Source organism: Podarcis bocagei, assembly GCF_964188305.1.
Source record: "Podarcis bocagei genome assembly, chromosome: 5".
NCBI classification, from domain to species: domain Eukaryota; kingdom Metazoa; phylum Chordata; class Lepidosauria; order Squamata; family Lacertidae; genus Podarcis; species Podarcis bocagei.
Window position 1 is genome coordinate 29,693,993 of NC_138129.1, and position 27,840 is coordinate 29,721,832.

Below are 27,840 nucleotides of genomic sequence, written 5' to 3' on the forward strand. Positions count from 1 at the left end.
TTTGAAATTAGAGGCTGCCTTGTTGTTGTTGTTTAGTCATGTCCCACTCTTCGTGACCCCATGGACCACGCCAGGCACTCCTGTCTTCCCCTGCCTCCTGCAGTTTGGTCAAACTCATGCTGGTAGTTCGAGAACACCATCCAACCATCTCGTCCTCTGTTGTCCCCTTCTCCTTGTGCCCTCCATCTTTCCCAACATCAGGGTCTTCTCCAGGAAGTCTTCTCTTCTCATGAGGTGGCCAAAGTATTGGAGCCTCAGCTTCAGGATCTGTCCTTCCAGTGAGCACTCAGGGCTGATTTCCTTAAGAATGGATCGGTTTGATCTTCTTGCAGTCCATGGGACTCTCAAGAGTCTCTTCCAGCGCCATAATTCAAAAGCATAAATTCTTTGGCGATCAGCCTTCTTTGTGGTCCAGCTCTCACTTCCATACATCACTACTGGGAAAACCATAGCTTTAACTATACGGACCTTTGTTGGCAAGGTGATGTCTCTGCTTTTTAAGATGCTGTCTAGGTTAGAGACTGCCTTACCTTCCATTAAGACTTAGATTAAGAAGTCCCCTCTGGAGCAAGTTCAAGGTCCATCTAGCGCAGCATCCTGTTCTCACAGGGGCTGACAAGATGAGTGCAACATCGCTCTTCTTGCTTGTGATTTTCAGCAACTAAAATTCAAGAGGCATGCCGCCTTCAGTACTGGAGGTGGAACCTGATATTTTAGACCCTATCCAGAGCAACCAAAAACAAATGTGCTTCATCAGCCATAAGGCAGCCCTTCAAATAGCTGAAGATGGCTTTTCACATACTGCTTACTAATCTCGTTTCCAGGTTAAAAATCATCTTCAACTCCTTCAGCTTTTCTTCGTAGGATTGGATCTTCAGGTTCTTCACCACCTTTGCTGGCTTCCAATGCAAAGGGCACTTTGTCCAGGCAGCAATTCTGTAACACTTTATCTGGGAGCAAATCCCACTGAACTCAGAGGTCTTTACTTCTGCATGGACACGCAGAGGAATGCACTGCAAGTAATAGGCCTGTCATGCTGTAGTGAGCAAGTTTGATGAAATACAATGCAAAGTGTTTTGGAAACAACAACTTCAAATCATTACATTTCCATAAAACCCAGACAGAACGCCTTTGCACTGAAATATTATCATTTCTACACATGTATGTCACGCTTTGTCAAATTGCCTTGAAATATGTTCAAAGCTGAAAGGCAAGACTTACTATTATTTATTTTCTACAACAAATAAATGGTAATTGCTTCCTAACCATTTCCTCAGGAATACATATTTGCAGGACTTCAAAATTCAGTAACCATTGTAACGGTGTGAGATCATAATGATAGTTTTAACATTTATTGAACTGTCTACAGCAGAGCTGGGCAAATATTGATTGGGATCTCCTGGCAGATTGCTAGATGATTTGCTGTAGACTGATGAAGGGTTCTGACTAGCAATTGTTTACAATAGCAGCAAAAAGAAGATTTCCTGTTTTAGAATATCTGATTTACAGTAACTCGGATGTAGACTTGTATGTATGGCTCTTGTGGTAGATAACTGACTTTGCCCCCAAAGCAGCTTTTCCAATCTGTCTCCACCCACTGCCAATATTTTGCCCCCAGTTTGTTTTGTGAATCTCAGGGTTCCAGTAAAAAGCAAAACAGACCCCCCAAGCTTGAAATCTGCTCAGACTTGCTTTGGAATATCCCCATCACCATTTCACATACATTATCTACTCAATCTTCACACCAGCTCTGCACAGTAGGTTGGCATTATTAGCTTCCTATTACAGAGAGGGAGCTGAGTCGGACAGGCTTGCACCACTTACAGTGCAATTGTATGCACTTATATGGAGACGTAAGCCTCACTTAGTTCAGTAGGACTTACTCCCAGCTAAACGTGTATAGGATTGCAGCCTTAGGGAGTTTATGACTAATCAAATTTTAGGGATTTTAGCTTTACCACTCACCCACTTAACTAGGGCTGCAGCATTTAGGTTGCATACCAGCCTGGAGAAAGCCCCACTGCATATGAGTGAGTTTTACTTTTGGACAAGCACACGTGCTAGACAATTTATTAGTTAGTTACTTGATTGGGGAAAATAATTGATCTATTTATTTATTTAAAGAGCTTATATATGTACTGCTTAAATACAAGAGTCTCTAAGTGGTTTACAAGAATACAATGCAAAAAGTAAAAACCAGTCATTATTTACTCCTGGATGAATAGGGTTAGGATTGCAGCCTAATATTTCTTTACTTGGGTGGCAGTCCCACTACACTAGTCCTGCTCTCTGAACCAGTGTGGCATAGTGGTTAGATTGTCAAGCTAAGACCTTGGGGACCAGAGTTGAAATCCCTGCTCATCCATTAAGTTCACTGGATGGCCTTGGGCCAGTTACCATGTCTCAACCTAACCCCTACCTCACAGGTTGTTGTGAGGGTAAAATGGAGAGGCGGGAAGAACTCCTTGAGCTCCTTGGAAGAAAGGTGGGATAGAAACGTAATAATAATAATAATTCAATTCTTGAATTAAGCCAGCAAAACATTTTGCAATCAGAACTATGTTCTTAGCCATTATCCTAAACATATTCACGAAACACGCTTGAGATTGCACTGGTAGTAATACAGTGGTACCTCAGGTTACAGACGCTTCAGGTTACAGAGGCTTCAGGTTACAGACTCCACTAACCCAGAAATAGTACCTCGGGTTAACAACAGATGAGAACAGAAATCGCACAGCGGTGGCGCGGCGGCAGCGGGAGGCCCCGTTAGCTAAAGTGGTGCTTCAGGTTAAGAACAGTTTCAGGTTAAGAACGGACCTCCAGAACGAATTAAGTTCTTAACCCGAGGCATCAGTGTATGTAGGAAACTCGCAATACTGGGCACAAAGTCAATAAATACCATGACCTGAAAGCACAATAAAGAACTACATACTTCCAGAGGTATGTTCTGGAGGCTCCTGCCAAGTTGCCAGTATGATAGGCAGGTACACTCTCCTCTTTGGTTCTGACTCTTCACCAATTTGTGGCCCAGAAGGGGTTGTTTTTTTAATTTAAGTAAGCCCACTGGAAGGTTTGGCTTTGATGTTTTGCAGCTGCTCCAGCTGTTATGTGTTTAATAGTTTTTGTTATATTGTGGTGCAGTTTTAGGAGCCATATTCCCACTGTGAGAGCAATGAGTTAAGCAAATACAGTGGTACCTCAGGTTACATACGCTTCAGGTTACAGACTCGGTTAACCCAGAAATAGTACCTCGGGTTAAGAACTTTGCTTCAGGATGAGAACAGAAATTGTACTCCTGCGGCGCGGCAGCAGCGGGAGGTCCCATTAGCTAAAGTGGTGCTTCAGGTTAAGAACAATTTCAGGTTAAGAACAGACCTCCAGAACGAATTAAGTACTTAACCCGAGGTACCACTGTAGTGTAAATTCCCAAGTGCCTTTTAGCTTTCATGGCTATATTTGTGATCCCATGGGAAAGAAGATCACAGGTCAAGGAAGAATCATAATAGGCTGTTGTGAAAGCTGTGGAAGACAATAACTTTCTGCCACCTTGCGGCCAGTGAACGTAGTATTAGGATCCTATTTGAAAGCAATCTTGCATCTTGAGCCAGAAAGGGAAATCCACCCAAGTGAGAAGGCAGCCTACTTACTGCATATGGTAGGTATAGATGCAAGCACATATATGCACTGAGGCCCTGCTGAATTGGCTGGTTTCACCTTTCGATGCACAAGGCACATGCATTTACCTTGTCTACTTATGTATAACTAGGGCTGGAGTAGGGCTTCCCTTTCCCAGAGGGCCATTTCACTTGTTACATGAGCAATATTACATGACCATTTCACATATGGCATGGGTTGAGTGTACACTCAAAAAGATCCTGTAGCCTTTCTGCAACAAGTGTACCTATATGATACATTGTTTCAAAACACCTGTTTGTGTCACTTTCAGCCTTGATAATTTGGGATGTCTTCTTTAAAATTGTTAAAGAATCAAATGTGTATGAAGGGAACTGCTCAGCCTTTGTAACTCCTTTTTTATATAAAAATATCGAAACAGAATACTGTACTGGAGACTTGGCACAATCCCATGTATATTTTGATGCTGGGGAAGACGTAGATGTTTAATCCTGTGACATAGTGCTTTTATGCTGTTTGGGCTTTTAACTTATTTTATTTTTTTGTATTTATATTTTATTTTTGTGGGGGGGGGTTGTTTTTGTTTTTTGTAAAATGGGATTTCTTGAGCAGTCAAGCATAGGATTGTTTTATGTATTAAGTTACTATTTTGCAAACATTTCATACTTCAGACCCAGTTCCAGTTCCCTTCTCTCATCCTACCTGAGCCCAGTGTGTATTACCAAACATAATACATTTGTGGTATAAAAAAGCTGCAGGATTTTAGTACGAAGTTATGGGAGATGCACTGATGGGGAAACAAAGCTGTGTGGGCTCTTTGCACCTATGGATGCCCTATGGCCAACCTACATGGCATCAGCAGTGCAAGTCATCATGAATGCAGAGTTTTTATTTAATTTTTTTAAAAGATGTCTGAAGCTTGGAAGAATATGTTCAAGGCTGTTCTGATTTTGCTCCAAACAGGTTCTGGTTGTCAGGGCCAGCCGGCCTACCTATAAGGCAAGGTGAGGCAATGCCTCAGGCAAAAGGATCCACAGGGGTGGCAGATCCTGATGTAGATCTTCACTCCTCCTTTCTTTACTGGCAGGGAGGAGAGCACCATTTTGTGGTTCACCTCTGGTGCCAAAATGTCCTGGGCTAGCCCTGCTGGTTGGGAAAGAATTAATAAAAGCACATTGTGGTGGGGAAGTATCTAGGGAAGGGTTTGTACCAACACCTGACCAATGAGGAATTTGTCAGCAAATGGCAGAAAACCATGGCTAAAAAAGCCACCTCTATTGGTCTATCACACACCCCCAAGTGTATTACCTGGGTTATGAAGGCGCCCTAAAGACGTTAAAGCAAAGATTATGGGATAATGCACACAGTGACTTGCGATCTTGATCACACACAGTCTGTAGTCTGCTGGCAGTAGGAGTACAATATGGGCATGTCTTTAAGTTAACATCTTACATTAAAAAGCTGACAGTACCAAACTATCGAAGTCTTTTCACCAAAGCCAGACTAAACGTCTTTCCTTCTGCAGTGTTGGATGGCAGGTTGAGACGTGTTCCCTACCAGGACAGACTTTGCTCGTGTGCTCAAGACATCGATTCCATAAAACATATTTTGTTGCACTCTGCAAAATATGAGCAAGCCAGGGCTGAACTGATATTACCCTTGCTGGTACCTTTCCCGGGAAAATCAGAGGCTCACTATGTCAGGTTCCTATTGGAAGACCGGACAAACGCTACAACATTAGCAGTGGCAAAGTTTTTATCGGTGGTTGCAAGAACCAATGATCCCTATATTCTAACAAAATGCTTGTTTAACCTGGAGGTAGGCTGTATGAATTGTGTATTGCTTTGTAACGATTTGTTGGGTCTCTGGACCGTAATAAAGATTAATGATGATGATAAAAGCACATTGTAACACACACACACACACACACACACACTTTTATATATAGGTAGCCCTGCTCTGCCCCTTTTGCCAGTCTTACTCTACTCAGTTATCCCTGCACTGCGGCGGGTCGGACTAGATCACCCTCGGAGGTCCCCTTTACAACCGTGCGATTCAGCAGCCACGTGCTCCTCCCTCCTCCAGGCGCCAGTCTGCGCTGCCTCCGCCGGCGGAGGCCAGGAGGAGCCGCGATATGGCCCATCTCTGTCGCCGTAGCGCGCTCCGGCCACGTGACCGGAGCCGCGTGGGCCCGAGCGGGGCGACGCGATTGGTTGGTCGCCGGTCCGGCGCTCACGTGGGCGCGCGGGGTGCCTTCGGTGCTGCGAGAGAGCGCCGAGTGTTGCGGGGGGAGGGCGGCCCGGCGGGGAGGGAGGGAGGCAGGCAGGCAGGCGGCGGCAGAGGACGATGAGCGGCGGCCGGCGGAAGGAGGAGCCGACGTCGCACCCGCAGCAGCACCTGGTGGCCAACGGCGGCGGCGCCTTGAAGGGCTCGCTGTGGGGCAAAGCGCTGCGGAGCGACTCCGCCTGGGAGGACAAGGTGAGGCCTAGGCCGGGCCGCGCTGCCTCAGCGACGGGGAGCTCCTTGGCCTGGAGGGGCTGCGTTGGCTGGAGCCTCGGCTGCGGCGACTCGAGTGGCACCTGCGGCCTCCCGGGGTCGTAGTGGGACCTGCTCTGCTTCCTTCCCGACGGGACTCCCACCGGAGCCGAGTGCGAAGGGAGGGATCCTGACTCCTGCTAAGTCCTTACGCCCCCAAACCCACAGCTGGTTACTCCCTCCTTCATCACCACCTGTCATTTCAGAAATACAATTTATCCCCTACTAGAATGTTTATATTTTCAAGTGGCTTTCCTAGCAAATATCACTACCAGGCGGCTTATAATAAACACAGCGTGCAGAATAGTAAAAGCGGGGGGAGCCAAAGGCGCCTCTCTCCCTAGTTCTAACACTTGCCTGTCAGGGTTCAAAGTCCATGGTGGTTAAACAATTGCTCGTTGGAAATCCTTCCCTGTCAAATTTCAGATTGCTCTTACGTTATTTTGTTGACCACCCTCCTTGCCCCGCCTGCTGGAGGCAGGCTGTGGAACTGGAAATACTTGATCTGGATTCTGGCTCTGCTGTTGCCTTGTAGGAAGTCCTCTGACAAACTACTTTGTAGTCAGTGAGCTTTGACAATATAGCACGCCTGGGAGCAAAACCCACTGAATTCTGTGGGATGGTCTTTTAAATAAATAGGGTTGGGCAACACATATGAAAGTGTTTTAAATTCGACAGTGAGTAGCACCAGTGGTGTTAAATTTTTATCATCCCAAAACACTACCGTTTTTCCTCCAAAAGTAGGGTGCCTGGTAGGGTGCTTTGGCTTTGGCTCTTCTATTGTCTCCTGATGCCTATTGAGTGGCTTATCTTCCTTATATAAAAATATCATCATAGAACAGAACCAAGTACAAAATGCACATTGGTTGGTAGCCTTTGACATTTACAGTGTTGGTCTTAGTGATTCAGTTCAGGATCCTACTACTTCATGTTAGTATATTTCCTTAATACATTAGAAGAACCTTGAGACTTATCCTTTATTAAGTGGGAAGTACTGCTATATGACAGTTATTTATTATCTCCATCTCCAGCCCAAAATGTATCTTCAGAGCTTCTTCCTTTTGTCCCAAGGGGCATTTTGTAAGATACGTGAATTACAGATCCATATGAACTTTGATTTTTGTCTCTTCTCCACAGGATGAATTTCTAGATGTGATTTACTGGTTCCGGCAAATCATTGCTGTTATTTTGGGAGTGATCTGGGGCATTGTTCCATTGAAAGGATTTGTGGGCATAGCAATGTAAGTTTTTGTTTCTTGTTTTTGTTGTTGTTATATATTGGAAAAGTTGTCAAAAAAAAAAATTGGAGACAGCTGAAATGGCAAGGTGGATAATTCTAAACCCTAGATCTGAAATTCATTTCCCATATACATTGCATTATAAACCATTGTGAGTTGGCAACTCCAAGATTGTGAGCCTGCAATTTTTTTGCAGTGTGTTTTGTGGGAAAATAGAGAATAATATCTTTCTTTCATTGGATAGAGGGAGGGAAGGGGGGGGTTGGACACACATACCCAGAAATGTCTAGAGGAAAACAAGTCGGGGGGGGGGGGTTATATGTAGTGCTTTATGCAGTCAACGTACAGTAACACTAGCAACTCAGAGGCCTAGATATATTTGGCATCTCTCTGTCTCAAGAGACAATGGAATACATCTCTGGGGGAAGTCAAACCACCAGAGAATCACGGTGGCTGCTGTGGCTGCAGAGACCAGTAACTTGTAACTGCTGCATCCTACATTGTTTTTGCTGCCTTAGCAGCACCAAAATGACCATTCCAGGGCACAAGCCTGGGTAGTGCGTATGGAGGTTCTGGGCTGCCCAAATGACAAGACCTCCCTCTTGGCCTCACTGTGGTCCTGAGGAAAGCAGAGCAATGCAATTGGCACCAGCTGAGCTGCCGGAAGGAGGTGTACAAGATGCTATTCAATTGTCTTAGGGACTCCACTCTGAATTTCTGTACGGTTTAGTCCTTGGCCTTTACTTCTCCCAAAGATGTCCAAAGGCAGGTAGACCTTAATATAGTTGCCTTGATATTTTAAATGTTTCAGTTCTATACATGAATAGCGCCTAAAAATGTTTTTGTCTGTGAAGTTGGTTGGTAAGAATGTGCTGTATCATCTTAGCTGTGACAAAGGAAAATAAAGTTAGTAAACAAATACCATTTAAAGTTCTTGAACATGTCTTAGTCATCCATTTTTGTAAACTCTGAGGTCTTTGTTGGAGTGCGGGGAGGGAGGTTGGCGATTTCAGACTAGTGCTTATTGTGGCCTTGCTTGCAAATTCCTAACCACATTTAACTTCAGGACATTAGGTTGGAAATGTCAGGGAGAAAGAAATTCAGTGTGGGGAAATTCAGTTGCTTCATCAGTTTAGCTTAGCTTGAATGCCATTGTGGTGTAATTATTGGCATACTGATCTTAAAGAACCCAAGATTTAAATCTCTGCTCAGTCATGAAGTTCATATGAGGTGACTTTGAAAAGGACCTAGAAATTTCACCTGGCAAGATTGTTGACTAGAGCTGGCTATTTGCAACATCCGACTTGATTTTTGTACTGATTTCTGGTTTGTTTCTGAGCTCAGTTCGGAATTGCCAATTATTGCCTTTATCCGAGTTAGGATATTTTGCTTGTTGGGTATGCCTGCTTTCTCAGATCATCAAGATGAGCCCCTGTTGTTTGTGCTCTTCCACCTGAAGTTCAGTTGGTGGGAATCTGTAATATTCTTTGTTGCCAAGCCTAGATTAGGGAACACCTTATCTGGGATATTTCAATCTCCTTGATCAGGGGTCGGTAAGGTTTACCTCACCTGGGCCAGTTCACTCCAGCGGAGATCCCTTCGTGGGCCAGATCGCGCACACAATTTCTGATCTGCGCAGACACAATTTCCAGAACCACGGAAGCAAGTCCCCTCACCGCGCTGCGCTGGTTTAGTGCAGAGTGCGGGGACTCGCCGAGTGGGTGGCTCAGTTTGGGGGCAGCTCGGGGGCTGGTTAAACAACCCCCGTGGGCCGCTTGTGGCCCATGGGCCTTAGGTTACCTACCCCTGTCCTTGATGTTTAAGGTCTCTGTCCCCCCACCCCTTGGAGGCCTTTGGCTTACTGGGTGTTTGACTCAGATTTTTTTTCCTTGATGCCATTTCATAGAATCATAGAATTATAGATTTGGAAGGGACTTGAGGGTCATCTAGTCAAACGCCCTGTAATGCAGGAATCCTGTCCACAGTCATCTGTAGGTGGGCTTGAACCACCCAGCATTTGAAACTAGCCGTCCTTTTGCGACTGGATGGAGGTGTCCAGGCACCACCTTTGGTGCCTAACATCTCCACCTGCCTGGCTGCAGTCAGGTGGTCTGCCTGGCAGTGCGGCAGCAAAAGATGCCCGTCTTTTGCCGCTGCACTACCCTGCAGACCAGCTGATTTGTGTGGCAGCGCAGCAGCGCAAGATGCATCTCTCTTTTTTTGCTGCTGGGTGAATCAGGTGGTCTGCTGGGTAGCATGGCAGCATAAAATAAAACAAAATGTCTAGACGCCATATTTTATTTTAGTGCCAACAACCCAGGTCCCACATGGCTCCTAGCTTTCCTATTCCAGTTTCTAACTCTGAAACTACCAACCTTCTGGTTAACAGCCAAACACAGTGACCCATTGCACCACCTGAGAATTTGTTTTTATCATTTGCTGTCTTGTGTGTGTATGAATGTTTTTTTAAAAATATTAACTTTTTGGTGTTAGCCATCTTGAACCCTTCTGTTTGAGACAGAAAGGTGGCATACAATTTTTTAAATAAGATACATATATTTTGTCAGTCTTCTAAATTTAATATTAATATTGTAAACTTAGTATATTAATTAGTATAACAATATACTGTGTCCTCAGAGGTAGCCCTGCCATGAAAAGGGCAGAGTAGAAGAAACGAATCTGACCAATGAACCACACACCACCAGAGAGATGTCCTGCGAATGCTCTATTGAAAGGAATGAGAGCTACATAAGAGCATAGTAGTGCTCTTCAGCATCTCCCATTAATTTCAATGTAGCTTGCACAAGAAAACATCCTGGTGGAGTGTGGCTGACACATCTGATGTCTTTACATTGTGCAAGTTGAAAGTGATGGTTTCCAATATGCTTCTTTCTCCCTTCCAGATTCTGCCTGATAAATGCTGGTGTCCTGTACCTCTATTTTAGTAGCTTCCAGCAGATAGATGAAGAAGAGTATGGTGGAACTTGGGAACTAACGAAAGAAGGGTTCATGACATCTTTTGCATTGTTTTTGGTAATCTATACTCCTTATTTGTTGACTGTTGGCCCTGAGCACGTATTGGAAAACAAGTGACAGATCACCACCTAAGAAGCATAACTATATTTAACTAGATGGGAAGGAATCAGAGTGAGGGAACAAACAGTATAAATTACTTAAGAATGCAAGAATTTAAAAGGGCAATGTACAGATTATAGTACAGAGCTAATTGTAAAGCTTTTTATGACCTGTTGTTTCAGTCTTATTCAAAAAGAGGAAAGCAAAATACTGAATCCAAACATCAGGTTCTTTGCTGCTGATGTCATCTTGTTTGTACTTCCTTTCAGGTTGTTTGGATAATCTTCTACACTGCCATCCATTATGATTGATGAAGTCGGCCAAATCAGTTGTATTCATAAGTTGAATAATACTTTAAGAAGCAGCCTCTGATGAACTGGGGGGAGGTAAAATAAGCCCATTTTTATACCCGTGGTCCAAGGAGATGGGACAAGCCAAATGGCTTCCAAGAAGAGAAATTGAGCCTGTCTGATTATTTAAAGAAATGTTGCTTTTGCAGAACTTTTAAAAAAGCCATCATAATGTTTTGCAAACAATACAAGACTGTTCGACCTTTCAACCTTCTCTGTGATTTTGCCTGGTACAGTGACGGCAAACCTCTGTATTCTAAAAGGGTGACTTTATTAATTAATTTGTGTCCATTATCTTGCCCTCTCTGAATGAGATCGAATCAGTTTGTAACTTGTCTTCCGTTCGCTAGATGTATGTTTTTAAAACCATAAACATCATGAGGCATTTGGTTGGAGGCGAACTCTACAGAAATGATTACAAGAGCATAGAGTTTAATGGTTGTCCTCGGCTTGTTTTAAGAAAATTAAAGATCTAATCTGATAATTGATTGTATTAAGTATTAATGTCTTTAACTGGTTCATTCAGGGTTACTTAAAGTTTGGTTGCTTAACAGTGTTATAACCAGAATCTTCAGATTATGTGCTAAAACTTTGTCATTAATTCCTTATGGAGCAAGTGCTGGATTTACCTGGCTTAATTACTGAACTTTCACAAACAGTAACCATGGTTTAGGAACACAATAACAGTTCAGTTAACAAATTAATTCAGTTCTCAAGAGCCTACCTCAGAGTTCAGTGGTCTAAATGCACAAAACAATTAAGACGTATTTCAGAACTCAGTTACTTCAGGATCTTTCTAGGATTTTGAAGTTGAAACACCACACGTGGAATAATTAAAGCAGCTAATGTCCTGTACACAGAATTAACACTTTCAGGGTGGGAGTGGATTGATCTACAATTTCAATTTTGATGTTTCTGATTATTAAATAAAGACATTAAGTATAACCATGTTGGTGGCTGTACATTAGTTTAGGTCACTTAAAATTTTTAACTGTAGATCTTTTCTAAAATATGCATTACAGTCTCCATGGATATATTTAGGAAGTAGTCTCTTCTAGGACCAGACCTGTCTGTTCTCATCATAATCTCAGATGAATGGGCAGAGAGAAGAGCTTTGCACTAAGACTGCCTTATGGTGACAACCTGACTTGAGTCTTAACACACTGTGGATTAATTCCTAGTTCTTCTTAGCCTTCTGTTAAGCCCTCATTTTTGCATTTTTGACTTAGCAAGGTCACTTTCAATGTACTTTCCTTAAACTTCTATTTTCTTCTTCGTTGGTTAGTTGTTAGAATTCTGCCAAAAGAAATGAAAGCCTGAAGTACTGTATGTGCTGAGAGCCATGGCAGGTGCTGCTCTTGCAGGCTTCGTTGCCAACTAACAGCCTCTGCTTATCTGGTTTGTGGATTTAATCTCTCACTCGCCTCATCAACCAGAAGGAGTCACCTTTTCTCCTCAGAATTTTCATCTCTGCTGGGTTTAAAATTCCATTTCTCAGTCAGCATCTGATTTTGTTTACTTACACTTTCAGTCACCTACCAAATACAGTACATCATTTTATACATGAAAGCTCTCTAATAAATGTCACATGATTAAGAAGCTGGTATGTTGCTTTTTCATTTGTACTGGCATGCTCTTATTTCAGACAATGGCTTAAATATTGAGGGCTGACTTCTCCCTTAATACTTGCTTACTGGATTAAAAAGGATGACAAGTATTACTAGCCTAAGTGATCTTAAAAATTGGTTCTCATCACATAGTGAATGAAGTTCTCCTGCTTTCTTTGAAGTAATTTGTTGTTGTCCTATGAGTGCTTGGTCTTTTGCAGTGTGCCTGACTCCCACAATGCATTGATTTTGCATAAACATTTTGCATTGGATGCATGCTGCCTGTGGCAGGCGCTCTCAGTACAGGTGTGATGCTGGATTTGGAAGCATCCAGGTGATTTACAAACAGCCCTGCACCACTTGGCAAGCTACTTCTAAAACAGAGGTGGAGGATTTGTGGCCCTCTCTAATGTTGGAGTATAACTGCAATCATCCCTGATCATTGTCTGTGCTGGCTGGAGATGGTAGGACTTTGAGTCCAACATTATCTGGATAGCCACAGGTTCCTCATCTCTGCCCAAATGAAAACATGGGGAGTTTCAGAAGCAGCCTTCAAGGCAACAAAAAAGCAAAACTTCCATTTGCATATGTGAGCCTTTGTATCTATCCAAATTCGCTCACTAGAGTATCTTGGTTTTGTGTTATAATTTACAGATCATGAGGGGATGATCATTACTCTTGCTTTATGTTATGCAGTCTATGTAATTCCATTGACTTTATTTCATACTGGTTGGGCACTGAGGTTTCACAGTCAGGAAACAATAACTTGTTACTGGAAAATCCTTCTTCCATTGCCCTCAGAAATGTGGTGCCACAGTTTCATCTGTGCTTCAGTCTACTGAAATGGAATGACCAGCTTCAGCCCAGACTTTTGAAGACATCTATCTGTGATAGGTACAGAGCCAGCTTGATGTGGATTTTACTCATTGGTGTGCTAAGAACACGATCTTTGATGCTGTGCCTGATTATTATTTTTCCAAATCAATGCCCGTTGATACAAATACGAACAGGAGACCAAACCAGCAACCGTTTCTAAAGTGTTTGAGACCAAGAACACTGAAGATAACACTTAATGGCTTAGCATTTTATCCAAATGCATCCATGCTTTGTTTTAACTAGGATTTGTTGAACAAGTTAGGATAGACTCACCTGGTGGTATGCTTCCTCTGATATTGGTTTGCCCTCCCTTCACATACCTTGCTAATACCCTGAACATCTTTGTAGCCATCCAGGACTTTCAAAGCCATACTTTGTGACCAGTTTGCTTTCCATTGGGCAGTTCCAGTAGCATAAGAGGGAACACACAGCCTCTGTCTGAACACACACCCTGAGCCAAGCACAGTATCAAAACATTCTTCCACCTGTCATACACATAACCCCCCCCCCAAAGAAGTTTGTTTCCATTATTTATTAAGCCTTTCCTTCCAACCCTCTGAAACAAAATATCTTGCTGCAAACTTCAGACTGCAACCTTATCAGCTGTTAATAAAATTTGTTCAGAATATGTGAAGGTTTCTCTTTCAGAGCTGCTACAGGATGGTTAACCTAAGGGAAATCTCATACCCCTATCTTCAGTAATCACTATATCCTAGCTTCCAGCCGCATATCCCAAGGGAGATTGCTTCCAGTTCTATTCCCACTGAGCAAATCCATCTTTGATTTGGAAAAGAACATGGCTGTGTAAAATAAACTCGTACCAGCTGACAAGTTTGTCAAACCATCCTCTCTAGCACAGCTGAACACTTGAAGCTATCACCCACCTTCCTGAGGACCAATCCTTGACTCTCACCTCTCCCACTCTTCCCACACTACCAGTCCAACTCATTCAATAAAAGTGTAAATTTTTCTTCACTCAGGAAAGTTATGGTTGGCAGGAATTACAGGTGAAAGCAAAATCTCTCTAAAAGTGGCTTGTAGGGTTGTGTGGGAAGTTATGTGTTTTCATTTCGTTATGTTATTTATAAACCACCCTTACAGTCGTAGAGCCAAGACAACACAGTACAAAAAGAATACTTAAAAACAACATTTATATAAAAACTACAAAACAATAAGAGCTTAAACAGCAGGATCTAAATAAAGTCATACGCAGGGTGCTGGACAGGAAAGGTCTCAGGGTTGCAAATGAACTGACCTTGGGCACCTCTAGATTGTCAGTATTTTGCAGGTGGGATTCAAGCAATTAAGGCGCTCTTGTCACTACCGTAATTGTCAGGAAGGTGGTGTGAAAATGCATTGTAAAGTGTAGAATGAGTGAACAGTTAACAAGAAGATGTATAAACACTGCACAAATAAAATGAGATGAATGCCAGTTGTCCTATAACCTCCCCACAAAGAAATTGGAATAAAAGCTCAATAAAGAATATATTCTAACCTCCATGTAAGCTTTGTAGATGCAAATCAGGATGAATGTTCAACAAATAAATTGTATGCATGAGTAAGAGCTCATTTTCAGTGCCTGATGAAAGCAGCTTCAGAAGCCTTCAGTGAACAAGGCTGATGCCCACCTGGCGCACAGGTACAGCATCTTCTGCTGCCAGTCAAGGTAGGTTGGGATGTTCCATCAGGAAAATATCTCCCCTCACCTTACAGGTGTTGTAGAGATGAAACACACCACAATCACTTGGGCAGTCTTCCTTGGCTTCTTGCAAAGTGGAGAGGGATTTCCACCTTTACACCAGTGTGTCAACCGGAAGAAAGTCTCAGAAAATGATTGTCCAGAAAATATGGCTTTGAAAGCAATGGCTTGCTATAACGCAGACCAATGCTGTTACGTTGGAGGTGGGGTTTATTAGAAGCCTATAACCTGGCAGTTCCAGCATTCATGCTTCTGTCTCCCAAAAGGAAGATAGTGGTCCTTGTGAGCTTTTAAATTCTCTCTCCAAGATCTGGCTCAGAGAGAGCTCAGTTTCTGAACCAATACTTGTAAGAAGCGTGTTGTGGCTTTTGGAACATGAATGTGTAAGCATCACAGAAAAATCTCCTGGAAAATGCATCCATCTGCTTGGTGTCCACAGTAGCAAATTCCTCAGGTGTCATAGCCAGATAGTCTCCAATCTGAGGGCAGGCCTTGACCACAGGAATATTAGTTCCTTTCTCATTTTCTAAAGAAAAACAGGGACAGTTTAAAAAAAGGCAGCTAAAGATTACTATTAGTAGTAGCATCAGCAGTAGTAGTAGTAGTAGTAGAGATTGTATTGTGTTACAAAACAAACAAATAAACATGGAGAAGTACATATAGCATCTCCATTTTTTATTTATAGAATCATACCAGGAAATGGCAGAAGAGAGCTGAAGAGTCCTTGTGACACATGAGGAGACCCTCCCCAGAGCCCCAAAAAGATGTCGGTGAGGACAGAGGGAGCACTAAAGAGACTGGAGGCACAGCAGGGCTTTGTTTAGGTTGCTCAGCCTCCTCACCTAGCAGCTGACGCCTGGGGTAGCGCAGCTGCTGCATGTTGCTGCTGCTTTTCTGTGCCTCCTCCAGCTGGCCCCAGAACTTCAACTCTAGTTGGAGAGAGAGTTGTGTGTGGAGAGAGAGCTGGAGAGCAGGTGGGAAATGGGAATTTAGAGCCTTTTTAGAGGGTGCCCCCCACTTTACGCACTTTCACTTAGGCTCACGGGGGGTCCAAAATGTGACCCCTGCGTAAGTGGTGGGGGGCATGCCTGTAGTTAAGCATTGTGTGAGCTTGTGAAGAGCAAGACAGTAATTATATTTGTTGCCATGATTCAGCAGTGCTGAAGAAAGCTATGTCCAAGTGAAAATAGCGAGGAAGTAAGAACTAATGGGAAAGGGAGAGAAAACCTTGGAAACACGTGTTGAAGCTGGCGGAGCTCTGGTTTTTAGAATAACCCCCACAAATAAGGCCCAAGATCCTTGCTTACCCAGTGTGCCAGCCATGCTGTCGAAGAAAAGCCAGGAGTGTCTCAAGGGGCCGTATTTAACAAAAGCCACGTAATGGCTGCTTTCTATGCAAAGGACGGCAAAGAGATCCAAGGTGTACTGCTTTGTGGGAGGGCTGTTGGGTCCTTTGTAAGGATGCTTCGGTCCAATTTGATGAGATGGTGGCTGGATGAAAGAAACAGATGAATGTTAGTCAGAATTCGACACTGTTTTTCGGGCTTTTCCGCATCTTGAAGTGGTGATTATAATGTTCTGTTTCCTTGTGCTAATCCTGGGTGTCACACTTTGACTGTGTCACCCTTCAGTGCAGTCCAGCAATGTAGGCTTGATCTTTGCAAACCTGTTGAACTACAGCAGGAGGCCACCACCTGTATTTTCCAGACACAATTGAAGACATTTTTGTTTTGGCAGGCTTCTCCAACTGCATGGAAAGACCTCGCTGCTTCAGGTGCTCACTTTCCATTGCTTTGAAACCTATTTTCAGATTTCTTTGTACTGTTTTAAAAACCATTTTAGCCATGTCTGTGTAAATAGCCTTGAGACATAAAAACGTAAAAGGCAAATTTGTAAATGAATTAATAATAATAAACCCCTAGCTGACAGCCCAGTACAGACTGTGCCATTTGCGTAGCTGGTTTTTCACTATAACTGGAAATCTTGGCCAAGAAATTGCCTAAGGTACCTGGAATGTTTATTGTGCAAAGAGGATTCTGGGAGGCTAACCAGTTGGGACATACTTTTGGGTTTTGCCAATAGGGAGAATGTGTTGTTTCCTAGAATACAAGTTATCATGTTATGGAGGAGGAAGGAGAATATGCAGGTTACAGAGTTCTGAAGGAAGGTACTTGAGGTAAATTTACGAACTTTTTCAGGGAGGGTGCTGTGCCTTTTACAGCTGCACAACCAGCAGAAATCTAGCAGAGATAACTATGCACATCTCTACCTACAGGGAGAATGTTGTTTGTTGAAATTGTGCCAAAGCTGGTAAGCCTAATTTTTGCTTGCTTGCCTGGTGGGTGGGTAACTCCACATGTAAGTGTGCAAGAAGCTGTAGCAATAAATCCCTGAAGATGAAGACAGAGGCTCACAATTACTAAGCGGTACTGGCAAAGGTAGAAGTGCAAGTAAGAGATCAATATGCTGGACAATTTATGGAAGAGTAGAAGCCTTTTTTGGGTTATTTGAAAAAATATGATGACCAAATGAAACTGTGAGCAGGATTTGAAATTTGAGCAACAGGAAGAAACTGATAATATATGAAATAGAGGACTATGTATTAGTTGAAATGTGTGATATTATGCAGAATGAAACGTGGTAAGTCAAATTGTAACAGAAATGTGTAATAGATTTGAAATTAATTGGTTAAAGTTATGAAAATTTAATTAAAAAACCTAAGGACAAAGTCTCATTGTTCACATGGACCATTTGGCTACCTGCTAGCAACTCTTGCCAATGTCATTACAGAACCCTCCCACTGAACTATCATGAAACAATCATTCATTGCTCCTTCGTACCTTAGAAAGGTTCTCAAACAGTTTAATGAGTTTGGGATGCAGGAGGGAATCCAGTTGGCACCGTGAGCATCCGTGGGCTGCCTCTCCTCCACAAACACAACACACCTGTGGAGCTACAATCATAGAAAAAGACCCCAGGTTTGTTAATGCAGTCTTCAATCGGTTTTTAGTAACATCAAACCCAACCAGTCTCAAATCTTTGATTTACCTTGCTCCACCATATCTGTGAGGTCAAGCTCGAGAGAGGGATACACTGATGAAAACTTCTTATAGCTCTTCCCAAACCTAGGCATCTGTAAGATGAGGCATGAAGGAATCTGGAAGAAATGGACCTTTTTGAAGAGTGTATGTGTTTTGCTGTAAGTTGGCTCAAGGTGGAGTGGCCCAAATAGAACTGCTCCTGAATAGATCATTCTTGGTGGTTGTTGAGGTCTTTAGAATACCAAGAATCCAATATTCTAACCTTGAAATATACACAGTGCTACCTAAAGCCATTTGCATACCTCATCCAGCTTTAAGCCATATGAGAGCAGGGATTTTTCCAGTAGCTGCTGCACAGTGGGCACTTTGATTGTAGCATCTTTCTCTGCAAGGATCTGGTAGCAATTATATTCTAGCACTTCGTTGTCTGACCTAAATTTTCGGGGGGGGGGGAGAAGTTTTGAAGCTCAGTTGTTTTGAAGCATATTATGTACACGTAGATGTATACCAATGTTAAGCCACTATCACAAGTGCACTGTCTAGTAAAAGTCTGTACAAAAGTGGCATGGAGGATGGATGAATCCCTTGCTCTTAAGGCCAGCAAAACCACACACATTTGTCAGGACCAAGATCTACTGCAGGAATATATTCATTGCATTACAAGAGAGAGCAACAAATACTACCTCTGGAGGCTTAACAGTGGAGGTGGCTGTGTGCTACCCATAGCTTTTTTTCTCCAGTGTTTGCCTGGAGGCAAAGAATCTGGGCCAAGCCATACCTTCCCAATCAAAACAGCACAAGTAGCTGTCTATAGCTTGACTACTACCACCATGTTTTTTAAAAATGTCATTATTGGGGTATAATATTGACCAAGCCATTGTTTTCTTGCTTTCAAGTTGTTTTCCCTGCCCTCTCATTTTCAGCCAATTTATAGAAGCTGTACCTCTTAGGCAAATTAACAGCTTTTGTGTTGGGCTCCTTCCTACTGAAAAACTTCACCTCCCAACCTATCTCAACTCAATGCCGTCTGTCCTCACCCCTGTGACACAACTAGGATCCCACCCACACCCAGTGCTGCACTGAAATGGGCTCCAATCCTAGGCCTTGCCTAGTCACCAGATTTTATGAATCCAAGAGTTGGCATCCCTAGTCACATGGTAGCTATACTGCCCTGGTGACTGACCCTCAGAGCCAAGATAATAAAAAGATCAACAGATCAAAGCCATACCTGATTTTGAGCAAGGGTTCTACAGCCAAGACCTCTCTGAGAAGGACATTCAGAAACTCCTCTGGATCTGTCAACAGTAGTCTCCATTAGGATAGCAAAAGGCCTGCAGCAGTGTGCAGAACTATACTCCTAGTTTGCACACTCTTCATTTGTGGACATATTCCAGATACTTCAAAGTGTCTGAGTGTATTTTTTTAGGGGAGGAGGGAAGCAAGCAGTGGCAAAGTGACCTCCCCGTGCCCCCAGAGGTGCATTGAATGGACTATGATGACATTGTCCCTTACCTTTCTCTTCTGTAACAAAGCTGTCACATCGCAGCGACCTCCTCAAGTTCATCACATTCTCAGCTCCCACATAGCCATGCCTGTGAAAGATCAATACTTGCATGAGCTATGTGCTCGCCTGCTTACAATGAATGTTCATTAATGGGCAACCCAGATCATCTAGGAATGACAGTTGCACCTGCCTGCTCACAATTTTGTCTTTAGCCAGAGAAAGAAATGTGTGCTGTTGGGACTGTCTAGGAAAAAACCAGCCCCAGGGAGCTACAAGGGAATGCAGCTGCTTTGGCAGAAACTGATGCTGTTTCAAGGTTAATCCTGCTGTGTCTTGTCCATGTTCAATGTGTATAATTACATTTTTTTAAAAAAGCTAAACATGTTGTTTAGTCTCTTTGACCAACTACAACACAAAACAGCCTGCATTCTCTCCACGAAACTGACCTTGTAATAGACAGCCCTGCAAATTCCTATCACTTGGGGGAAGTGGAAAGTATAAAGGTAAAATACTAGATAAGCCTTTAAACATCAGCTCATGCCTTCCTGAAAAGCCGGTTCATTCAATGGTCCAAAGAGGATCCTTAAAATCTGCACCTGGAAGCAGATGTGCTGGTGTTTGCATGACAACAAGGATATTTCCTTCAAGGGCTACCTGAAAAAATTAAGGCTATAGCTCTATTTTCTCTTAACAGTAACGTGTTTTATGAATTCCATGAAATGTATATAATGCAGTGAAATGCATGACTTCACTATAAAGCAGGGGTGGGGAACATGTGGCTGTCCAGATGTTGGCTGGTGCTGGTGGAAGCTGCAATTCATCATGGCTGTTGGTCAGGGGTGAGAGGAGTGATACTGCAGCAACATCTAAAGATGGGGTGGTGCATCCTGTTTCACGGCTTGAGGGGAAATGGGAAGTGCTGCCCCACCCAGCTGCTGCTATTATGCTGCACCCCTCACCTAGGTTGTGCCTCTGTGGTGCAAAGCAGCAGCAGTGAGTTCTGGCGGGATGTCACCAGAAGTCAGCGTTGATCCCAGTGCTACTTCTCCAGCAGTTGTGGGGCAAGTGGGCATGCTGTGACAATATAATCTCTTGGAGTTTAGCCTGATTCATTTCCCAACCCCCTGCTCTGTACTAATTAACACAGGCCAGCAATTTGCTCTTTGAGAAGCTGTCGTAACCACACCAATAATTACTTCTGTGGACATTTTGATCAGTTCTTTCAACCACTCTGCATACTAATTTTCACTGGCCAGGGGAAGGAGGTCTTGCTCTTTGTGCATTTCCTAAAATAAATAAGGCAGCAGTGGGGAACCTCTGGCCTTTGGGCTAAATCAGGCCTGGCATAGGTTCCAGTTTGGCCTAGAAGGCCATTGCCCCCAAAGATAACAGGTGACATCAGGTGTGGGGCAGGTAGAGACACGGCTGCAAAGAAATCACTGGGAGCCTTTAAGTGCACTCACAATTGTTACTTGACAAGTGAGGCTTGCTGCAGTGCCAACTGGCTTATCAGTGGTGACAGCGAGCCCAGATAGGATCTCCAGCACTAGAGAGATCCTTGAAATGCTATTGTGTAGCCAGTGCCTGCTCACCTGTCAATATGGTCCATGGGAGTGGGGAGATCAGAATCTGGCCCCACTAGCTGTTCCCCACCTCTACAGTATGGTATTTTCTATTATTGACCTGCTTAATTAGGCAGGATGAAAAGTCCAGTCCAAAGTTCCCTTATTCCTATAATAAATTATAGTCCATCGCTGAATACCACAGACAGAGTACAAGCACTTTGAACATGCAATGGAACTCACTGTCTCAAAGGCTGCACAATCTGCTGCCTCAAGATTTGCTGCACTGTTGCATCGCGCACCTCAGATGAATAGAGGATGCCATCCAAGGCAGAGGAGAAGCTGAATAAACTGCAAAGAAATGTACACATAAAACACATGAACTGAAATAGAAAGGGAGGTCATCACCCTTGTGCAAAATGGGAACCATGGCCTGCTACTTCCTAGTGTAGCTGCTGATGGAACTGGCCCTCCAAGGGCTGGGTACCATTTTGGGTTTGTCTAGTAGTCAATGTGTAGCAGCTCATCATACGCTGCTAAACTACAGCTTCCATCCGCTCCATCAGGCATGGTCAGTGGTGATGATGATGGAAATTGCAATCCTAAAAAGAACCATGTTGGATCAGGCCAATGGGTCATGTAGTCCAACAATCTGTTCTCCAGTGTGCCATCATGGGAAGCATGAAAGCAGGACATGAGCGCAACAGCACTCCCCCCCCCCAGCCATTCCCAGCGACTGGCATTCAGAGGTATACAGCTTCCAAATGTGGAGTCCATCTGTAGGGCCCATGTTGGTTACTCCTGGTCTAGCTGGGAATTTTGCAAGAAGGATGGGACCATGAAGATTGCAAAAAAGACCAAAGCACTATGATCAGAAAAAGACAGCAAAATAAAGGGGAGAAGGGTTTGCTGAATGCATTGCTGAATGCAGGAGGCAGTGTGGAATGATGGAGAGACCACAGAGCTGGACCCCAACTAGAGCCAACACTGAACAAACCTGTAGAGGGTAGTGTCTAGGTAGCAGGAGTTGCAGTGCCCCTGAATGCCCTTCATGATGCCTTCCATCTTCTGCAGGACGTCATGTTCCCATGCTGCCTCAGCAACATCCTCTGCCAAGTGCTCCATTATGTAACTGCCCGCTAGAAGAACAGTTGGGGTGTGGTAAATGATGGTCCTGTTATTAACCCTACCTTCACCACGAGAGCCAAAATATCTAAACAAGGACATATGGGGGACACATGGCTCTCCAGGTGTTGCTGCTGAACTCCAATTCCCCTCAGTCCCAGCCAGCATGATCAACGGTCAGGGATGACGGTAGTTGTAGTCCCACAACTACAATATGGAGTAGGGTTGCCATATGTCCAGATTTTCCTGGACATTACGGGGATTTCAAAGGCAGAAGTGACGTCCAGGGGGGCAATATGTCCTGGATCTTTGGCAAGTAAACTTTAAAAAGCTCAACAACTTTTGGGGTGTCTTGGTTTTTACTTTTCGAAATATGGCAACCTTAACATTGAGGGCCTGCAGACACCCAGGGAAACCTGAAAGGGGATTACAAGAGGGACAGTCTGAACGTTCTTACTCTCCTCCCTGTGATCAGAATTTCAGATCCCTGAGGACTGTAAGGCCCCTCCCATGGATGCAAGACTATGATGCCTTGAAATACTGCCCTGTGTTTTATGCCCAACTGCCAAAGAATCCAAGCAATTGCCTGGGGGGCCGGATTTTAAGTTGCATCCCAGCACTCTCTGTGGCACTGGAAGAGATCTTGTGAAGTCCCTTTCAGATCACATGGTATTGCTGCTTGCTCTTGCCCTGTAAGTTTGGGAAAGAAAATTTGCAGTGGGTCTGCCCTAATGACAGAAAGTGGCAGGAGGGCAGCAGGAGGGCAGGGGAATTTCAGTAGTTGTATTTATTTTTAACAGTAACTAGCTAGGACTCACTGCCCAGGCAAGACTAAGGTTCCAGCTCCTTCCCACTGAGTTATGTTGGGAGCCACACCCAGAGAAGGGAAGGGCACTTCTATTACCTAACAGGCATGTCTCTTACAGGTGCACAAACACACTACCAGGCACACCAAGGTCGCGGAGTACAAATCATAACTCATTTGTTTGTGATCTTCCCGGATATCACAAGAACTAAGAAATTGGGGGACAATGATCTCAAAACCATGGATCTCTTTAATAAGGAATATTGTGCAAACAAACTGGAAATTTTAGGGGGCTGAGGTCTTGCAACTTCATCACCTACTCTTACCTTTCTTAAGGGATCTTTGGCCAATCTCTTTGCACCAAACGGGGTTGGTAATGCTGGAGCTAACAGCGACAATCTTGCTTGCATCAATTTTCAGCCTGGAGGAGCTGTTACCAAGGGCAATAATTCCTGGATCCTGGTTTAAGAAGCAAAGAAAATAATAATCGGTGTTGAGAATACTGCTTTTTTGAAGCAATAATCCATTACCAAGGACGGGGAACCTGTATCAGTTGGACTACATCTCCCATCATTCTTGATCACTGGCCATGCTGGATAGGGCAGATGGGAGCTACCACATCCCTGATCTATATTTTCCCTCCCAAACTTGTTGCTGCAATGGCAGTACCAGTTTATTTTAGGGACAATTCCATTTGCCAAAGGTAGTGCCTTATGCATTTAAGAATGGTCATATAGGGGGTATCATAAAGTATATATTTAAGAATAGGTGATAAAGAGTAAGGGATGCAAAGATGCATAGACAAAGAGGCTAAAGGATTAGGGGATTCAGAGAAGGACCTGTGATGAAAAATGGGGAATTTGAAGGCTTTGCTCCATAGCAACTAGAAGCTTGGCCATTAACAGGAGCAGAACAGTACCAGAATACCCTGAAGCTAAGCCCTGCTATGGCCTCACCAGCAACTCCACCTCAATGAGGACCATCCTCAGCTCTCCACTGCCCGGTTTCCTGCGCCGTTCCCAGAAGCCCCTCACAATACCAACAGTCGCCACTCTGCCATATCTTAGTTGCAGCACATCATGGATCCTCAGGCAGCAAATGGAAGAGAAGAGCTGTTCATTGCAGAACAGGCTATGCCTCTTTTGTGGGCTCTCAATGGTGAGCAACAGGGCAGCCTGGTGTCGGCTGAGAGGTCTTATGTGGCTGCTCATCAGGGCTATGACAGGCCTGGACTTCATGTCAACTATACGACCTTTGCTGTGCTTGCCCTCCACAAAGCATCCTATGGACCCCAAGGGGATCTTCTTCCTGCCGGCACAGATCTCTCGAGTTACAATGAAGGCTTCTTTCGTCTCTGGAGCAAAATCCATGGCAGCGAATACAACCTGTAAACATGAAAAAATCAGGATAGGAGATGATTGCCTCAGAGGCTTGCAAGAGACAAACTCGGGTCATAAATAGTTGGTGGGGTTTTATAGTGCGACCAGGGCTGTTGCTCAACTGAAGAAATCCATGTTCATTAATTATAGTTGCAGACTAATTGACTTGATTTGCATACGGTTGTATATAAGTAAAAGCAGTAGTTTGGAAACAGAATGAATACTTCCATTATTTTTAAATCATGCAAGTGTGTTGCAAGTTTTGCCTTAGATCCATTTATTGTGTGGGACAAAAGAGGACTCTTTTAGGAAATCACTTTTTATCTATTTTTTTAATATTAAAATTATATTTTTAAATAATCTGTTGCCCAGTTAATTTAGAATATAATTTTAATTTATCAAAAATGTTTTACTCAGCTACAATAATTTATATATAAGGTTTCTTACCTGCCCTTTACAATCTTAGGTGAGTTCCAATAATACAATAGTTAAAGGTAAAGGGACCCCTGACCATTAGGTCCAGTCGTGGCCGACTCTGGGGTTGCGGCGCTCATCTCGCTTTATTGGCTGAGGGAGCCGGCATACAGCTTCCAGGTCATGTGGCCATTATGACTAAGCCACTTCTGGCGAACCAGAGCAGTGCACGGAAACACCGTTTACCTTCCCGCTGGAGCGGTACCTATTTATCTACTTGCACTTTGAAGTGCTTTCGAACTGCTAGGTTGGCAGGAATAATACAATATACAGCTATAAAAACATGTAGGACAGTTGCAATTATTTAAAATGAGTAACACAAACTATTCTTACCAAAATAGACCAATATAGATTCAGCAAAATAGATGGGTCCTCCAAAAAACAAAATACCTTAATTGTCAAAGGCCATTTCTACTTAGATTTAAGTTCCATTGGGTTCACTGGGCTTTACTCCCAGGTAAGTAGGTATGCTTAGGAATGCAGCCTTAGTCAATTAAGCAATGCAGTTGTACATATTATAATGACCTGGCATTTCTATAGCACATTTCCTAAGCGCTCAAACGTCATATACAATATTTCAGTAGTCCAGGGATAGAGCGCCTGTGTTGTCCTAAAGATGTTGTTGGACCACAACTCTGACCAGTGTAGGCAAGGGTCAGGAATGATGGGTGTTTTAGTCCAAGCAAACTGGAGGGTCTCAGGCTCCTCACCCCTACAATAATCTGTAAATTTGACCAATATCTTCTCCGTATTGACAAATGGGAAACAGAAACAACAGTTGATTGCCTGCTGAGCTTAGTTTTGAACTGCAGGATTTCAGCTCAGATTTCTGGCCAGGGGCAGCTGCTTCTCTAAGATCAAAAACGTGATGGTTGACACGATGCACTTCTTTTCCTACATGCAGCCCAAGAGAGCTCACTCACCTCCCATCACCACCACCTCCCAGCTGCACATATTAGAGGCAGTGTGCTCAATGAATAGAATGAACAATAAGAAAGCCCCTATTCATGTTCTTTTTCCCCTTCTCAGGGACCTTAAGGCTATGTTAGTGACCCTCTCTGCCCCAGCTCAATCAATCAATGCACCCTTAGCTCAGAAGGACTATACACCTGCGTTTTTACAGCCTTCTGTAAAGCTAACTTTACCGACAAAACTTTTGCCAATGTAAGTTAATAGTACAGATTAAAGTTACACTGACTCTTTTAAATCTGCTATTTCCTAATTTTTGAACTCATCACATGGCAAGATCGGAGATATCATTATACTATTTATATAATTGCAGAAGAGGGGAATTGTACACTTGAAAAAAATCCAAATGCTGAATGTGGAAAACTGCATACCCTCCAACATTTTTCTGATGAAAATGGGGACGTCCCATTTCATAATAATCATTTTACTATTTAAACCCCACACATCTTACTGGGTAGCCCCAGTCACTCTGAGCAGCTTCCAACATAATAAAACATTCAACATTAAAAAAATATTCCCTATACAGGATTGCCTTCAGAAAGCTTGAGGGTCAGATAACTCCATACCATCCAACATTTCTCCAATGAAAATAGGGACATCCTAAGGAAAAGCGGGACATTCCGGGATCAAATCAGAAACTGGGATGCTTTCTCTAAATCAGTGATGTCCCTGGAAAATAGGGACACTTGGGGGGAGGCTGAAACTTTCCCCTTTCTGAAATAACTGAAATGAAGATCACCATTGGGTTTGAATGGCATTGTAAAACAATGCATTTATTTCAGTGTATCCAATGTTTCGCCGAAGAATTGATGCTTTTGAATTATGGTGCTTGAGGAGACTCTTGAGAGTCCCATGGACTGCAAGAAGAACAAACCTATCCATTCTTAAGGAAATCAACCCTGAGTGCTCACTGGAAGGACAGATCGTGCAGCTGAGTCTCCAATACTTTGGCCACCTCATGAGAAGAGAAGACTCCCTGGAAAAGACCCTGACGTTGGGAAAGATGGAGGGCACAAGGAGAAGGGGACAACAGAGGACGAGATGGTTGGATAGTGTTCTTGAAGCTACCAGCATGAGTCTGACTAAACTGTGGGAGGCAGTGGAAGACAGAAGTGCCTGGCGTGCTCTGGTCCATAGGGCCACGAAGAGTCAGACACGACTAAACGACTAAACAACAACAATCCAATGTTTAGAGGGGGAAAGAATTTTGTCTGACATTTTGAATGCAAACTTGCATTTACACATTATAGAAAATACTGGCTGGATGTTATTTCCTCACACCTGGCTCTCCAGCTTTTGTTATATCCAAATCAACTTAAAGACAAAGTCATGAAAGTGGAAAGTTACCAATTTACTTGCTTCATTATTTTTTTATTTGTTGTATACAAAGTCTGTCAGTCGCTTTTACATCTAGCCCTACAACGCAGTTTTGCTTACCTGACCTTGGAAGGGATCTGATTCCTGGCTTGTCAGTCACTGCAAAGAGCCGGCTTTGCTCTTTTTATAAATAGCAGCAAGGGTGTGTCCTGCTTCTTCTGTAGCAATACAGTACAGCCTCCAGGGTGGATTTTAAGACACAGAACAACATTGGCATATCTAACTTCTGGCCCCGCCCTTGGAAAGAAGACCCACAGCTCTTCTAAACTGTGGCAACAAATAAGCACTTCCAATGTGCAAAGTGCTTAACAGTGTGTGTGTGTGTGTGTGTGTGTGTGTGTCTCCATGCACTATCTACCACTCCGTAACCTTAAAGGAGTAAACAGGATTTTGTCTTCTGTGAGTCTAACCTCACTACAAGGCTCCCACCTGCCTTCACTATTACACCAGTACAGTACAGTGACTGCACTCCTGTTGCAAGATAAAGATTAGTGCCATCATAAATCAAAACAGAAATCACCCTGTTGCATTAAAGGGTGCTTCTGGGATGTTACTACTGTATTTCCAGGTGGGATTCAATCAAATAATGCC

At 43.5% G+C, this 27,840-nt stretch overlaps 2 protein-coding genes across 3 annotated transcripts; one reads left to right on the top strand and one right to left on the bottom strand.

Moving 5' to 3' along the window:
- The first annotated feature begins 5,947 nt into the window (after positions 1-5,947).
- Positions 5,948-11,315, top strand: RAB5IF (RAB5 interacting factor). The gene is made up of 4 exons (XM_081196804.1): positions 5,948-6,111; positions 7,306-7,409; positions 10,310-10,439; positions 10,751-11,315. The coding sequence occupies exons 1-4, from the start codon at positions 5,980-5,982 to the stop codon at positions 10,790-10,792; spliced, it is 408 nt and encodes a 135-aa protein (XP_081052930.1). The 5' UTR covers positions 5,948-5,979; the 3' UTR covers positions 10,793-11,315.
- LOC308588075 (ubiquitin carboxyl-terminal hydrolase CYLD-like) lies at positions 10,750-27,410 on the bottom strand. Of its 2 annotated transcripts, none has more exons than XM_081196295.1 (12): positions 27,310-27,410; positions 24,007-24,435; positions 23,377-23,509; positions 22,118-22,259; positions 21,364-21,471; positions 19,567-19,646; positions 19,283-19,349; positions 18,357-18,486; positions 18,062-18,170; positions 17,854-17,966; positions 16,321-16,504; positions 10,750-15,539 (listed from the first exon to the last, which is right to left on the bottom strand). In XM_081196295.1, the coding sequence occupies exons 2-12, from the start codon at positions 24,418-24,420 to the stop codon at positions 15,340-15,342; spliced, it is 1,680 nt and encodes a 559-aa protein (XP_081052421.1). In that variant the 5' UTR covers positions 24,421-24,435; positions 27,310-27,410; the 3' UTR covers positions 10,750-15,339. The 2 variants fall into 2 exon arrangements, with proteins under 2 accessions (XP_081052421.1, XP_081052422.1); XM_081196296.1 differs by having other exon boundaries at positions 27,315-27,366.
- Positions 27,411-27,840: the final 430 nt, after the last annotated feature.